The following is a 16,709-nucleotide window of genomic DNA, read 5'->3' on the forward strand; positions in this document are numbered from 1 at the left end:
AGGACTCTTGTGAGGCAGGGGTTGAAGCTTGTTGCTGGTAAGTAGTACAAGGAGCTTTAACCTGCATCTAACCTATGTATACCTACCATGGAAGTGCAATGTGCTGACAGTGAGTTAAAACAAAAACAAAAGTTTTCCGTCTCTAACATTAATAACCCTACCTTGATGAGCACAAAGGTTCCCCAAAAAATACCAAAATTAACAAAAATTGAAATAGCCACACCAGATCATAATCAGTCATAAAATAGTAAATAGTCCTTATTAACTGGGTTGATTTTCTGTTTAAGCATGGCACTTTGATGAAGTATTGCAGGTTGTGTTTTTGATTCACCATTCTACTCCTAATTTGATAAAGACTTTTCCTTGTGTAATAATATTGTGTTACTTTTATTTCCTTACAGGAATTCCTTTCAGTAGTAAGCAATGTAACACTACAAAAAGCAGAGAACGACAACTTCAGTTCAAGTGCAACATTAATGCAGTCAGTTGAAACATTCAGCCAATTATTTCAGGCTGAGCAGAAAGAATTCAATGTATCTTTTCCAAACATTCAGCTAAAAGGAAAGGAGTTTGATGCAAATTCCACAGACAGTTATTTTCAGATTTTTTCTGGGGATTATAATGCTTCAGCAGAGATAGACAGTAAGAAGTTGGACGATATGGTGAAAAGAAATCTTACTTTCAAATTATCAAGCATCCTGTATTCAAATATAGATGACTATTTACCCTCAAACATTGAACTAAAGGAATTAAAACATTACTTACTAAGCAGCCAAGTTCAATCAACTTCATTGAAAGTGACCAATAACAAAGACAAAGAGAAGAACCAAAACATTCCCATCAAAATGTTTTTCCCCTCAAAACTTCAATATGCTGATCCAAAAACCGCAACGTGTGTTTTTTGGAATTTTGAACTCTTTAAGGGGGCAGGTGGCTGGTCGACTGAAGGTTGTAAATCAGTTGTCACTATGAATGGAACAATCTGCAGTTGTACGCACTTGACATCTTTTGCAGTGCTAATGTCGCCAGTGGCAAGAAAAATTCCATTTATTGAGGAACTGACCTACGCAGGATTAAGCATTTCCATTGGATCGCTGATATTTTGTATCACTGTTGAAATGATAGTGTGGAACACAGTTGTCAAAAGCAGCGTTGCCCTTTTCCGTCACACTACCCTGATCAACACTGCTATTGCTTTGCTATTTGCTCAGTCTTTCTTTCTAATTGGTTCAGCTCATTCTGTTAAAAGTAATGAAACCTTGTGTACAATCGCTACAATTTTCACTCATTTTTTCTTCCTTTCTGTATTCTTTTGGACACTTACTCAAAGTCTAACACTCCTCTACCGGCTTATCTTTGTTTTCCATCATCTGGGAAAGTCAGCCTTTATGTCATTTTCTTTTATCATCGGCTATGGCTGCCCCCTGGCAATAGTAATTGCTGCAACCACGAGCTTCGTAAACAAAGGCAACTATAAGAGGGAAAATGCCTGTTGGCTAAATGCCTTGCCGCTTAGAGAATTCACTGCATTTTATACTTTCATTATACCACTCGGGTGCATTATTGGCATCAATATGATTATCCTGACAGTGGTCATTGTGAAGCTGATGAGGCCATCTGTTGCAGAAGGAAGACAGACAGAGGACAAAGAAACAATTAAGAAAGTCATTAAAGCTGTCCTTATTCTCACTCCAGTTTTTGGATTGACCTGGATCATTGGATTTGCTCTGAATGCCAGTTCTCCTGATTACATCCATTATGCATTTGTTTTATTAAACTCAATTCAGGTAAAGTAAATATAAGACATAGTACTGCAGCGTTTGAGAATTATTTCAACTTTGAAGATGACAATGCATCGTAACAATATATTACCATTTCTCTTCAAGGGTTTGTTTATTGTAATAACTGCCGGTTTCACGGAGACCAAGGTGAAAACATTTGAGCTGCATTTTGCTAATTTTAGCATTTTTGCTTTTTTGTCCACAATAAATTTTAAATATTACATCTTTTGTGAATTGTAGGTACGAGAGGCCTTCATAAAGCGCATTACGACAATGGTACGTCTCATTTCTAAAATTGAAATCACATCATAAATAATAAGATATGCTAGTAAAACCAGTGCCTTGATAAAAGGTGTGGAACAGAAATTTAAGCTAAAATGATACAGGAACATATTTACATATATATTCATTAGAAATTATATAAGCCCGAATTTCCTTGGGGATCAGGGTGAGCAAGGACAAGCTAGGATAGGAAATGGGAAAGGGTCCAGTAACACCAGCTGTTCACCCGAAATAAACTGGAATTAAAATTTGCTATGGAAGCAGGACCGGCAAATGTCATCTCCTGGTGAAGTCTACACTATCTATGGCCCCAATCTATGTTTGCAAGAGGCAGGCATGCATTAACTGACTGAAGCACAAATAGGAGCCCGCAAAAGTGTTCCAAGCTGACTGCGTGGCCTGGAACACTGAAGCAACCTGGAGAAATCCAGTAAACGAGCCTATTCCCAATTTTTTTTATTTACCAGCCGGACCAGCTGGCTTTGCGGATAAGGGGTTGGCCAGCGCCACATTCTTTTCAGGCCTGCGCCACACCCCAAACCTAGCGGACAACCCAGCAGGAAAGAAAAACAAAGACATGTATTTATATAGCATCTTTCATGACTTCAGGACATCCCAAAGTGCTTTACAGCCAATGAAGTACTTTTGAAGTGTAATCACTGTTGTAATATAGGAAACACATCAGCCAATTTGCACACAGCAAGCTCCCACAATCAGCAATGCGAGAATGACCAGATAACCTGTTTTTAGTGATGTTGATTGAAGGATATATATTGGCCAGGACACCAGGAGAACTCCCCTGCTCTTCTTCAAAATAGTGCCATGGGATCTCTTGTGTCTACCTGAGAGAGCAGATGGGGCCTTGATTTAATGTCTCATCTGAAAGATGGCACCGCCGACAGTGCAGCACTTCCTCGGTACTGGACTGCAGGGCCAAAACTGATGGGGTCCTGCCAAAAATAAACAAATTGCCTCACCCTGCAAATGGCAATAGGGTCGGGCTCATGGATCACTGGTGGGGAGAAGGATCATGGTGTACAGGCCCAGTGTTTTATCAGAGTGCAATATTTCTGACTGTGTTTAATGCTGAATAATTATATTGCTTGTGCAGTTGGAATATTTATGTGCCAAATCACTGGCTAATGTTTTTGACTGAAGGGCTGAGGCATATAATGTGGGACATCACCACAGTTGAAACAGTAGGAGAGTAGAAGCTTAGAGAGTATGACATGGTAGGCACTACAGAGACATGGCTGCAAGCTGGTCATGATTGGGAGTTAAATATTCCAGGTTATAAGGTCTTTAGAAAGGATAGGGAAACTGGAAGAGGTGAGAGATAACCTTATTGATTAAAGATGCTATTACAACATTAGTAAGAGAGGATATAGGTAAGAGAAAGCAATCAGTGGAGGCACTATGGTTAGAATTGAGGAATAACAGAGGACTTTAAACTGTAATGGGAGTTACCTACAGGCCTCCTGATAGCAGCAATGAAGTGGCAGAATGTATTCATTCAGAGATTATAGAAAGGCTTGTGTCAAAAGCAAAGTTGTTTTAATGTTTATATTGTTTGAGAGGTGCAGAGTAGCTCAATTAGAAAGGTAATGGATTTCTTGAGTGCATTCAAGATAGTTTTCTGGAGCAATATGTTCTAGACCCAACAAGTGGACAGGCCATACTAGATTTAATAATGAGTAATGAGCCAGACTTAGTTAATAATCTAACAGCAAGGGAAAATTTATCCAACAATGATCATAATATGATCAAATCTAACATTAGGTTTGAAAAGGAGAAACTTAACACAGTTACTGAGATTCTAGATTTCGGTAAGTAATCTAGAACCTTAACGGGACGAGACAGAGACTGACACGAGCAAACTGGTCCAAACTGTTATCAGGTAAAACTACAGATGAACAGTGCGGGGGTGTTCAAAAAAAAAATTGAGCTTAATACAGGACCAATATATACCCTAAAGGGCAAGAGCTATACTTACCAAATAAAACTGCCATGGTCGACAAAAGAGGTGAGAGATAACATAAAACTAAAGGAAAGAGCACACAAAGTGCAAAGAATAGTGTAAATCCAGGGGACTGGGAGAGATATAAAGAACAACAAAGGAAGACCAAAAAGTTATTAAGAGCTGCAGAAAGGAATAAGAAAAGAAACGTGTGAGAGATATCAAGATTAACACAGTAAGTTTTTACAATTATATTAGAAGAGAAATGGCAGTCAAGGGTAATGTGGGCCCTTTAAAAACAGACGTGAGCGACATTGCAAATGAAAATAAGGAAATGGCAGATTTGTTGAATAATTACTTTGTGTCAGTCTGCAGAGTAGAAATTCCAGGGAAATTAATAATGAATCAAGGGCAGGAACTCACTAAAGTTAACGTAAACAAGAAAACAGTATTAGAAAAAATAATAGCTTTAAAGACTGACAAATCCCCAGGACCTGATGATCTCCACCTCAGGGTTGTAAAGGCAGTAGATGAAGAAATTGCAGCTGCTTCACCCATAATCTTCCAAAGCTCTCTCGATTCAGGAATAGTCCCTTTAGATTGGAAAATTGCAAATGTAACCCCATTATTTAAGAAAGGTGAGAAAGAGAAACCAGGAATATTTAGCGCTGTTAGTCTAACATCTGTTGTGGGGAAGTTATTGGAATCTATGATTAAGGACAGAGTAACTGAGCACTTAGAAAATTTGAGCTAATTAGAGAGAGCCAACATAGATTTGTAAAGGGTAGGTCATGTCTAATGAACCTAATTGAATTTTTTGAGGAAGTAACTAAATTAGTAGACAGGGGAATGTCTATGGATGTAGTTTATATGGACTTCCAGAAGAGATTCGATAAGGCTCCACAAAAGAGACTGTTAGCTAAAATGAAAGCTGATGGAATTGAAGGCAAATTATTTAACTGGTTAGGAGGTTGTTTAGTCCATAGAAGACAAAGAGTAGGGATAATGGGTATGTACTCGAATTGGAAGGAAGTGACTAGTGGTGTCCCACAAGTATCATTGCTGGGGCTTCAACTATTCGCTATATATATTAATGACTTAGATATCACAATAGAGAGCCATATATCCAAGTTTGCCAATGACACAAAGATTGGTGGTATAGTATGTAGTATAGACCAGAGCATAAAATTACAAAGAGGAATTGATAGATTAAGTGAGTGGGTGAAACTGTGGCAGATAGATTTTAATGCATTTAATTGTAAGGTCATCCATTTTGGACTAGAAAATGATAGATACAAGTATTATTTAAATGGTGAAAAGCTAGGAACAATGCAAGACCAAAGAGATTTAGGGGTCCATGTACACAGGTCACTAAAATGTAGAATCAGGTACAAAAAATAACCAAAAAGTCAAATGGAATGTTAGCCTTTATAACTTGAGGACTAGAATATAAAGGGGAGGAATTTTTGCTACAGCTATACAAAAGCCCTGGTTTGTCCACATCTGGAGTACTGTGTACTGTACTGGGCAACGCACCTTAGAAAGGATATATTGGCCTTGGAAGGCGTGCAGCGCAGATTCACCAGTATGTTACCAGGGCTCCAAGGGTTAGATTATGAGGAGAGATTACATAAATTAGGCTTGTATTCCCTGGAATATAAAAGGTTAAGGGGTGATTTGACTGAGATTTTTAGGATTTTGAAAGGAATTGATAGGATAAATAGAGAGAAACTTTTTCTGCTGATGGGGGGTCTAAGACAAGGGACATGAGCTTAAAATTAGAGCTAGGCCATTCAGGAAAGAAGTTAGGAAACAGTTCTTCATGCAAAAGATGGTAGAAGGGCGATCTCTGCCACAAAAAGCAGTGGATGCTAAGTCAATTAATAAGTTTACATTTGATATCGATAGATTTTTGCTAGACAAGGGTACAAAAGGATATGGAGAAAAGGCGGTTGGATGCACTTAAGATACAGATCGGCCTTGATCTCATTGAATGGTGGAACAGGCTGGAGGGGTTGAATGGCCTACTCCTGTTCTTATGTTCCTAAGACAAGTGAAGAATTGATGGTTAGAAGATGCCATGCGTAGGCTGGGTGTGTTGAATCTAAAGGCCTTTTCTTGATCTCCAATTTCTTAGGTTCCTATGTTTTTAAAGCCTATAGATTGTAGGTGGAAGGCAAGACTGAGAGGGATAAAGGCTCCTATATTTACAGGGAGGTGGGGAGGGAGCAGGGGGAAGAGTTCCGAATGAGAAACTGGATGTATGGGCTTCCTGGACATCCTGCTGAAATTAACAGCAGGACCCATTTAAAATTTTTTCACCAGGTTTCCCACCCGACAGCCAGCCTGATTAACAGGCTGACTGTGTGTTGGGCGGGAAAGTCTGCAACACAAGGCCGCAGCCGGCAGAGCAGTGAGGAGGGGAGGTGATATCGTGGGGAGGGAGGGATCGAGGTTGGTGGGGGAGAGATCATGATCGGGGGAGAGATCATGGTCGGGGGAGCTCGTAGTCAGGGGGGCTTCTGGTCGGGGGGGAGAGAGATTGTGGTGGAGGGAATTCATGGTCGAGGGGGCGAGATCATAGTGGAGGGGGGAGAGCATGGAGGTGGGGGAGAGGTGGGGTCGAAGATCACTGGGGGGAAATCAGGGGGAGTGTGGAGATCTCAGTCGGGAGATCGGGGGGGAGTTGGAGATTGTGGAAGTGGGGGATCAGCCAATCTCGGGGAGGATAAGCAGGTCAGCTTGTTGGCCCTGGTGGAAACACTCCTGCTCCTCCTGGCCCTTAAGCAAGTGCTGTAAAAGCACCTGATGGATCCGACACTTCTTGCCTCATTATACCTGCCGGGTTTCCTGAGGCCTGGGAAACCCAACCAAAATGGGTAAAAAAATATAAAAGGCCTATAAAGCTGGTGGCACACAACCTCCTTAAAAGCTTTTACTGACCAACCCACCTCCTGAGAGTGGACTGGTTGCCCACCCCCAACCCGCCTACATTAAAACCAGATGTGGGTGGGTTCGAGGCGGGTTGGGGTTGTGTTTAAAATCTTTCAAATTTTAACTTCTCACCTGCATCCAACCCTCCTACATTACAACAGTGACTCCACTTCAAAAAGTACTTCAGTGGCTGTAAAGCGCTTTGGGACATCCTGAGGTCGTGAAAGGTGCTATAGAAATACAAGTCTAAACCCTCCTGTTCTTGGGGGTTAAAAGTAACCCCCAAAGAGGTTCACAGTTTTGAGGTTGTGGCAAAGGAAGAATTGGAATAAGAGACAGTATTATTAGTCTTAATTTCAATGCAGTCAGAATGTAGGGTGAAGGACGTGCTAATAAGCCACTAATTTGCAGTTTTCATAGAAAATTGAACATACTGAAAAAAAAATCATAATCTCATGTAATAAAACTGTCATTTGACATAGTCAGTCTTCATAAACCAACAGGCCTAATTATAAATGGACAATATCTTGGAATTCAAATCCTAAACCATTGGTGAAAATCCTGGAAACCCACAAGATAAAAATGAAATGTAATTTAAACAGTCATTGTAAACAGTGCAAGCTCCACAAGCCTATCAACCTTTGCCAGGGTCCAAACCTACCTTCCCATTTTCTTTCTCCAGAATTGCATCTAGTTATCCCTTGAACTCATATATATATAGCCCTTTGCTGGTATCTCATTACATGTAAGCACAATTTATTTCAAAACAAGTCAAATAAGTTATTTACTTGATTTACAGAACAGATTACACAGTGAGATATTCAGTGGTACACCATGCTAAGCCCATTGTTAACTTTGCATATTCTCAGTCCTGCCTCATCAGATTCCTATTTTGATACATATGATTTAAGGATTCAATGGTAGGTATGTTCTTGCTTGTTAAACTTTCATCAATCGACTCATAATACAGCCGACAACTGCAATATTTTCCTCAGATCTATTCATAAATATGGCTTAGCTTAACCTTTGCACAGATTCTTAGGCTGTTTCAATATTAAAGGAGATGACCATTATTTCAGCACACATTCCAAAAGATGTCATATATAATGACCTCATTATCCCTCTCTTTTGCCTTAATACAACTTGCAACATGAAGCTAGAGCATTCTTTGCATCCATTTACACATGACGATGTCTGATAAATTACATCACACACAGGTAAATCATGAGCTTACTAATTTATTTGCACAATATGCAATATAATTGTTCCTGTGTTCAATCATAGTTTAGGAATTCTAGTTGCCCTGATAGGCCATAGGACTCAGGCCTCAGAAAGCTGCAAAGTGACATTGACCTTAAGTAGCTACTGGCATCAATCGTGGCAGATTTACAAAATATCCAAACTTGTAGCTATCTCATTTTGTCCTGAGGGCTCTGCGGAATGGGTACAGGACAACTCACCCATCGAGTCTACTGATAAGAATTTCCTTTGATATGTATCTTCCAACTTACAGGTTTTCAAATGGTTCATGCTATGGTTACCATTGTGAGAAGTGGTCAATTGACAACTTGGCCCTGATGATATTTAGTGCACATTGGCTTAAAAATGTCCTGCTGTAGGCATTACTGAGCATTTTAGCAGTGGCTCTGAGAACAGTCGCACAGGCAGTATTGTAAAATATAGGAGTTAGCACCCTGTTTACCAGCGATTTCATTTGAGTACTTCCTATATTATAGCATTTTGAAATATGACTTAGAATATCACACTTTGCAGAATTTAGGAGACAATAACTATGGGGTAGAAATTTGTCTTGGACAGTAGTGTGAAACATGCCGCCCATCAGACTCCCCGCCCGATATTCAAAAGGCTTTCGATAAGGTCCCGCATAAGAGATTAGCGTGTAAAATTAAGGCACATGGGATTGGGGGCAAGGTATTGACTTGGGTAGAGAACTGGTTGGCAGACAGAAAGCAAAGAGTTGGAATAAACGGCTCTTTTTCCGAGTGGCAGGCAGTGACTAGTGGGGTACCGCAGGGATCGGTCCTTGGACCTCAGCTATTCACAATATATATTAATGATCTGGACGAGGGAACTAGATGTAATATCTCCAAGTTTGCAGATGACACAAAGCTGGGTGGGCGTGTGTGCTGTGAGGAGGATGCCGAGAAACTCCAGTATGATTTGGACAGGTTGGGTGATTGGGCAGAAGCATGGCAGATGCAATATAACGTGGATAAATGCGAGGTTATCCACTTTGGTGTCAAAAACAGGAGGGCAGATTATTATCTGAATGGCAATAGATTGGGAGAAGGGGAAGTGCAACGAGACCTGGGCGTCCTTGTGCACCAGTCGCTGAAAGTAAGCATTCAGGTGCAGCAGGCAGTTAAGAAGGCAAATGGTATGTTGGCCTTCGTAGCGAGAGGGTTTGAGTACAGGAACAAAGATGCCTTGCTACAGTTGTACAGGGCCTTGGTGAGACCACATCTTGAGTATTGTGTGCAGTTTTGGTCGCCTTATCTGAGGAAGGATGTTCTTGCCATGGAAGGAGTGCAGCGAAGATTCACCAGGCTGATACCTGGGATGGCAGGAATGACGTATGAGGAGAGATTGGGTCGATTGAGCTTGTACTCGCTGGAGTTTAGAAGAATGAGAGGGGATCTCATCGAAACTTATAAAATTCTAACAGGACTAGACAGACTAGATGCTGAAGGATGTTCCCGATGGTCGGGGAGTCCAGAACCAGGGGTCACAGTCTAAGGATAAGGGGTAAGCCATTTAGGACAGAGATGAGGAGGAATTTCTTCACCCAGATAGTGGTGAACCTGTGGAATTTTCTACCAAAGAAGGCAGTAGAGGCCAATTCATTAAATATATTCAAGAAGGAGTTGGATATATTTCTTAAGGCTAAAGGGATCAAGGGATATGGAGAGAAGGCAGGGACAGGGTACTGAATTTGGATGATCAGCCATGATCTCATTGAATGGCGGAGCAGGCTCGAGGGGCCGAATGGCCTACTCCTGCTCCTATCTCCTATGTTTCTATGTTTCTATGATATTCAATTGCATTGACTTCAATAGAACTGACTGTCGAGCGGGGCATACAACAGGTGCCTGATGCGATACCGTCCATTCCGCACTACCGCCCAAGGCAAATTTCTACCCCCAGAAAAGAAAAGAGACCATAAACTAGTTAGAAATATAGAAATAGTTTTCAGGTTTTTTAAATGATAAGGTACCAAAAGAATTGAAACACAAAGATTTTTTAAAAATAGCTATAGGCACTCTAGAAAAATCTGGAGATATCATCTGATGACTTGTCTTTTAAAACATGACTCGTCCATGCTTTTTAAAACAATCAATAAGGTCATATTGTAAGTAATACTATATGCCGTTAAATATTTTTCAGTCCTTCCAAAGTACATCCGAGAATGTCAACTCAAAAGCATCATTTCAGTCAATTGCAAAATGAGGTGAGTAAAGCTGGTGCGACCAGCATGAAAGTGTAAGGAACACAATAAAAGCACAGAATGAGAAAATGTTCCTCAGACTGGCCCACGTACAACCTACTGTATTATGGATGGTACTCAACCCATTTAGGGTGGATTCTGCTTTTAATGATCACTGTTTGTAGCGATCATGCAGATATGGGAGTGGATTTTCCAGCAGGTGGGATCACTCCCATTAAGACAGAATGGGCATGGACGGGCAAGGAAATTGGATGGAGATCTGTTTTGCCAGACCCCACTTGATCTGTACTGCATGCATTCTTGCAGATGGTCTAAAGTGCTGTTGCGCATTCTGTTATTAATTTAATATTCTGTGCATAAGCATCATTATAATATAAAAATTGAGTAAAATTACCATATGTGATTTCCTGGTTTCTAAATGTTGGAGGACAATGGAATGTGAAAGGCCAGAAGAGTGTGGAGTTTAGTCTCAGTGAGTATGATTGGAATCTCTGCCCCAGAGGGCTGTGACTGCTGAGTCTTTGCGTATATTCAAGGCTGAGATAGATAGTGTAGTGTATGTACCCGTTTACCTTTAAGGGAACTATTGAATGTAACCGTTCGCCTTTAAGAGCACTATTTTAGGTGTGGCACTATTTGTTGGCTCATGTATACTGTAATACCGATAGTGACCACACCAGTATATAAGGGCTGGGATATGTTAACTAGGGCAGAAATCGCCCAGACCTCTGAATAGTAAAGACCTGTTTTCTTTGTTAATGTTGGAGTCTGTGTGTTATTTACAATACAACCCACAGACTTAACAGATAGATTTTTGGACTCTAGGGGAATCAAGGGATTTGGAGATCGGGCAAGAAAGTGGAGTTGAGGTTGATGATCAGCCATGACCTTATTGAATGGCGGAGCAGGCTCGAGGGGCCGTATGGCCTACTCCTGCTCTTATTTCTTATGTTCTTATAAGTACTGATATTTTCATTTCTCTTTACAGAATTTTGAGTTCAATTTACTTTAATTTACTTAATTTTATCTGTTGAGTACTACAAACTGTTTAAACACTTTTTACTTAGTGCATTAACTCTGGGTCAGTTTGAGCCAGAAATAGGTCATTACAGGAAACTCTTTGGTATCCGGCACCGACGGGACCGGGATGGTGCCGGTTGATTAAAAATTCCGGATGACGGAGAGGGTTATCTACCGAGGCTATTTTTAACAAACAAAAATTAAAAAATCAAGAAATGTGCAGTATACATTAATTGGGTACTCCCGGCAGCGCGGGAGAGTCAGACTCCTGTTATTGAGGTGTTCGGACTTCCGACAGCGCTAAGAAGCCAAGTAGTGGCAGTTTGGAGAACTACCCTCACTGACTAACTCGGCCACCGTGGGAGACTCGGACTCAGACTCGGCAATATTTCCGGTTATTGAGGTGTTGTTTTCGGAGTATGAATTTTGCCGGTTAATAGAAAATTCCGGATATTTAGGTGCCATTTAAACAAGAGTTTCCTGTAATTGGTTACAAAAGAAGTGTGATTAGCTGTTTTCTGATTGGCTGTATTTTTCTGTGGTGGCTGGGCTATTGTGTAAGTTAATACATTTGAATTGCATAGCGAGAGGTCAGTCTTGAGCTGAGAGAGGCCAGTGGATTGTTAATGGGCAGACAAACATGGAGTTCAGCCCTAGAGGAAATTCATCTTTGAGGTGCAGTTGGACAGGAGTTATTTCCATAATTAACACTTATGTGAAGTGACTAAGAGAATTTGATGCTTGTGAGCGTTTGCTGCTGGTGGAAGTTCAGGCTAATTCTGTCTACATTTTTAAGTTAGACATAAAGGGGTGGTCAGGCAAGGAGCTTTCAGGTTGTCTTTGGAATGTGATAATGTGGGCCATTATGGATCCTCAGTCTATCACTGTGTTGGAAAATTGAGTCGCTGAAACGGAGTACCTCTGTGCTCAAGGAACAGTTGGCCACGCTCTACAGCATAAGAAGGATTTCTGGATCATACTCTCCAGAATGTGGTCATCCAGGAGGGAGTGCTACACAGGGATAGTGTAGAAAGAGAGAAATGGGGCTGATCAACTGCATGGGCAGCAGAGGAAGAAAGGGATTCCCTGAGGTATTGGAACCATCCAATAAACACATTAGGGTAGATCTTGACTCACTATCGCACAAAGTCAAGAACTACCCCATTATGTTGGACAAGGTGAGGTGGACATTGACAGTGGCTCAGAGGAGGGTGGTCCTGAGCAACATTGTTACAACATGCAACAAGGGACTATACAGGAGGTTGTGGAGCAGGTAGACTACAAAAACAGTAGTGGGAGATTTTATAGTCAGGCAAATATTCTGTTTTGCAGCCATAACTAGCAGCCACAAACGGTACCTTGCCACCCTGGTACCAGGGGGAAGGACATCACACAACTGGTGGGAAATCTAATGGGAAGGAAAGGAAAGCAGCCAAAAGTCATGCTCCATGTTGGCATCAATGGCATAGGTAGAAGTACGTTTGAGACCTTAAAGATAGAGTTAAGGAGTTAGGGACTAGATTTAAAAACAAGACCTCATGGGTGGTAACATCTGAATTATTTCTTCTGCCATGTGCAGGATAGGCTATGGAGAGGAAGATCAGGAAAGTCCATGTGTGACTGCAAGGTTGGTACAGGAAGAAGGATTCACATTCTTGGGGCACTGGAGCGAGTTTTGGAATAAGGGAAGGCTATACTGAAAGGAAAGACTTTATCCGAACCAAAAATGCACCAAATTACTTGCAGAGAGGGTAGGTAAAGCAGCGGGGGAATATGTAAATTAATACGGAAAGGGATGGGAAAAATGTAGGTTTGAGAACAGAGAGGGAGAATGATTAATAAAGCTGCTAGAATAAAACTAGAAAGTTTCGCTGAAATAAATAATGAGAAAATATTATCAGAGGAGAAAGGGAAAGAAAGGCTATGAGGTAGTGAGAGACAAAACATTGTTATATAAGGCACAAGCGATACCAAAAAATTAAATGAACAAAACCAGGAAAAAGAATAAGGGTCAACATGCCAAAGAAATTAGAGTCAGGATTGAATGGTATGTAGATGAATGCATAAAACATAAAGCTAAACAGTTAGAAGCATTAATAACTATGGAGGGATAATGATATAGTAGCTATAATGGAGACGTGGCTGAGGGGGTGGGGCAGGGGTGGGGGGTAGGGGGGACATCAAATGGAAATAACTTGTCCAGCAAGTAACTGAACAAGTTAGGTGCCTAACAACGCCACTTTGGTGCTTGAGAATTCAGGGACCAGTGATTTGAAACCCTGTGTACTATTTGTTATGTAAAACAAATAATGGGCACAAATATATGACTTAAATTAATTTTCTGGATTCTGCTGACGTTTATAACTGGTTCCAACTTGACTGTGATAGTTTGAGATACGTAGAACGCTTCAATTTGCCAACACCCTTACAACATTTCAAATAATCATTTAATCTGGCCCGGAAATTCGGGTCAGAGGCTTTCCGCAGGTGCAAGCCTCCAACCTGCACTTACCTTGCACGCCGGCCGTTGAGCTGTGGGCCCGCGTGGGATTCTGATCCTGGGCCTCCTCCAACTGCCAGCGCGCAGTGCTTGCGTATCCCAGGGACGCAGTTAGTTCGAAGCGTCCCCTGGGATCACGTGGGCCATGGAGAACCAATGGTAGCAGGGAATGCTTCATTCATAAATTTGACAGGAAGAGCTGTCAAACCTATAAATACTATAAGCCCCAAAACATAACTAAAGCTTCAAATAAAAAAAATTTTAAATCACATTTTAAAATAACTATAAATTACATGAAATAACTATTATAAACAATAATTTACATTTTTGAAAAAATTAATTACATTTTCTAACGAGGCTAAAAATAAACTTACCTTTCTTTAAAGTATTTAAAAATAATAAACCTGTAGAAAAACTGTTTTAAATTTAAATAATTCACCACTTACCTTGTTAAAAGCAGGCCTTGCGCCTGCTTTTTAAAAGTGTAACTGCTGGAGACTTACCCTCCCGGAGAAACCTGCAAAAAAAACGTAAGTTCGATGCGCACGCGCTGCCTCTCCGGCACACGCGTTCCACCTGTCAATCCCTTCTTTCAAGGGAATGGAAGTTCCGGTTTCCCACGCATGCGCAGTGCATGCACGAAACCAGCACTTTCATTGGGCCTACGCGTGAGTACCCAGCGCGTACTCACGCGTGAGGACCCAAATTTCATTAACTAATTAGCAATAACTGAACTGCAGATGTGAATAAATGTACAGTTTTTATAAATACCATTCTACCTATGTCATTATACTGTAGGAATTGTTTCTTATTTCTGGTTTATGTATTTTGCTTTTGCAGCTATAATCTTCTTCAATGAGGCTTTATTTGGTTTGTGAGTTGTATTACTGTATAACTTAACATGCATTATCTGCATCGCTTTAAATAAATTACTTCCCCCCCACAGGCTATGAAGAATGGAAAACCAGAAATTTTACAACTTTTTGATTTCTTCGATAGTCTTCTTTGTAAATAGGCTATGTCTTTACCAGTTTTCTATTATGGCATACATAAAATAAGGAATTAATTGAAATGTCATCATCAGTTGAGTTTGGTTTCATTAAATATTGTTTCCAATCTTAAAGTTTGTAGCTTTTAGTACTGGATTTTCATGTGCACTTTACATAAAGTGAACTTATTTTATCACCTTACATCATATTATTTAACTGTTAGAACTCAATGAGAACAAGGAGCACACAGAAAATGTCTGTAATAATAGAAAATGGAAACTAAAATATAAACTGAAGGAAAACTGCTGACAACATTCTTGATTGGTTAAAGAATATCTTATCTATACTTATATATAATCATCTGTTAGAGTTAAAGTTTGTATTTTAATTATTTGCTTTTGCTTTTATTTGTTATTGTAAGAAAAAGGATTACATTTTTGGTTCTATTTTACTTGAGGGAAAAGAAGTGGGGGGGGGGGGCGGGGGGTCATTGAAATATGTGATGTTGGTCCAGCGATCAATTCAATAATACCACAAAAATCCACCAATATCTTTCTTCCATTAAAACTGTTTCACTACCTGATTTCATAAACTATTACCATCAGACGTTTTAAATGGAGCTAAGAGTATACACTGGATTTTATATTAATATTCCAGTGAAGAAAAACTAAACAAGAATAGAAATCCTTTCAAAGCTTGGCTAATCTCAAATCCAGCAAAAATTCATTATGAACTTCCATTCATGGTCTCAAGAGGGCATCTGAGGCCTACAAATCTTCAACCATCGTTTAGCCTACACTGAATTGGTTCTTTTCAGTTTTGAAGGAAAAAAGTAGGCAACTGGCCAGCTTCACTCTTTTCTACCTATACTAGTGCCAATGAACAGTCTGACTACAACCTTCATTTCACACAAGCAATGTGACTTCAATCTGTCAACAGGTAAACCACATACAAGTCAACAGCACAAAATGAAGAAATGTGACCTGAATTGAAACAGTATTGTGGAAGTAAAAATCATATCGAGATTTGACGTGGTATTTTTGATCATATAGAATTTAGATTACACATAACCGCTGTACAGTTATTATGAAAAAAAACCTAGGATATTTTAACAACTTTCTTTGTTACTGTTACTGTCTCTTTACAAATCAGTGAGCTGTGTTAATAAAGTAAAAGCATTAAAATATCATATAAAACAGAGTGAATTATCTTAGATATATCATGCAGAGAAGTGCATGCTTCAGCCATGTAGTAACATTCAGATGTTTTGAATGAAAAATAGTGTTTCATGCTTGCGATATTTAACATTCTAAAAAACAGATTAAGTAACAACAATGTGGTAATAAACTAGTATTTGTTGCCTTCTCTTATTATACATGTAGCAGAAAATTCTTTCTAAATAAAATATATTAAATAAAAATGGTTACATTTGTTTGTAATAGTTTCTGAGAGCTGTCAGTGTGCCTGTGCCAGCCTTATTTGAAAGGACAAAGCTCCAGCGATATGGCTTTTGGGGGACCAAGGATATGTCCTGCAGCTGTGGCTTGTGACACCAGTGTTATACCTGGGCTCAAGAGCTCTGGAAGGATCAGTACGGCCCACCAAGGTCATAGTGGAACATACCTTTGGTGACCTCAAACAGTAATTCCAGTGTTTGGACCATTCAGAGGGAGTTCAGTTAAAGCCTGTAAGGTTATGGCTGCTGTCTATGTCCTCTGCAGATTTGAAAAGGCTCCCATTGATGGAGCAGACAGGAGGAAAAAGGTAGAAGAAGACAAAG

The 16,709-nt window shown here is 40.1% G+C and overlaps 1 protein-coding gene across 1 annotated transcript; it reads left to right on the forward strand.

Annotated features, from left to right (window-relative positions):
* The first annotated feature begins 314 nt into the window (after positions 1-314).
* LOC147112496 (adhesion G protein-coupled receptor F3-like) lies at positions 315-16,355 on the forward strand. The gene is made up of 5 exons (XM_085996213.1): positions 315-1,787; positions 1,887-1,928; positions 2,022-2,057; positions 10,360-10,423; positions 14,887-16,355. Exons 1-4 carry the CDS (start codon positions 477-479, stop codon positions 10,420-10,422), a joined length of 1,452 nt encoding a protein of 483 aa, XP_085852339.1. The 5' UTR covers positions 315-476; the 3' UTR covers position 10,423; positions 14,887-16,355.
* Positions 16,356-16,709: the final 354 nt, after the last annotated feature.

The sequence above is a fragment of the Somniosus microcephalus genome, chromosome 9 (genome assembly GCF_052327205.1).
Source record: "Somniosus microcephalus isolate GS21.2 chromosome 9, FLI_Smic_1.0, whole genome shotgun sequence".
NCBI lineage: Eukaryota > Metazoa > Chordata > Chondrichthyes > Squaliformes > Somniosidae > Somniosus > Somniosus microcephalus.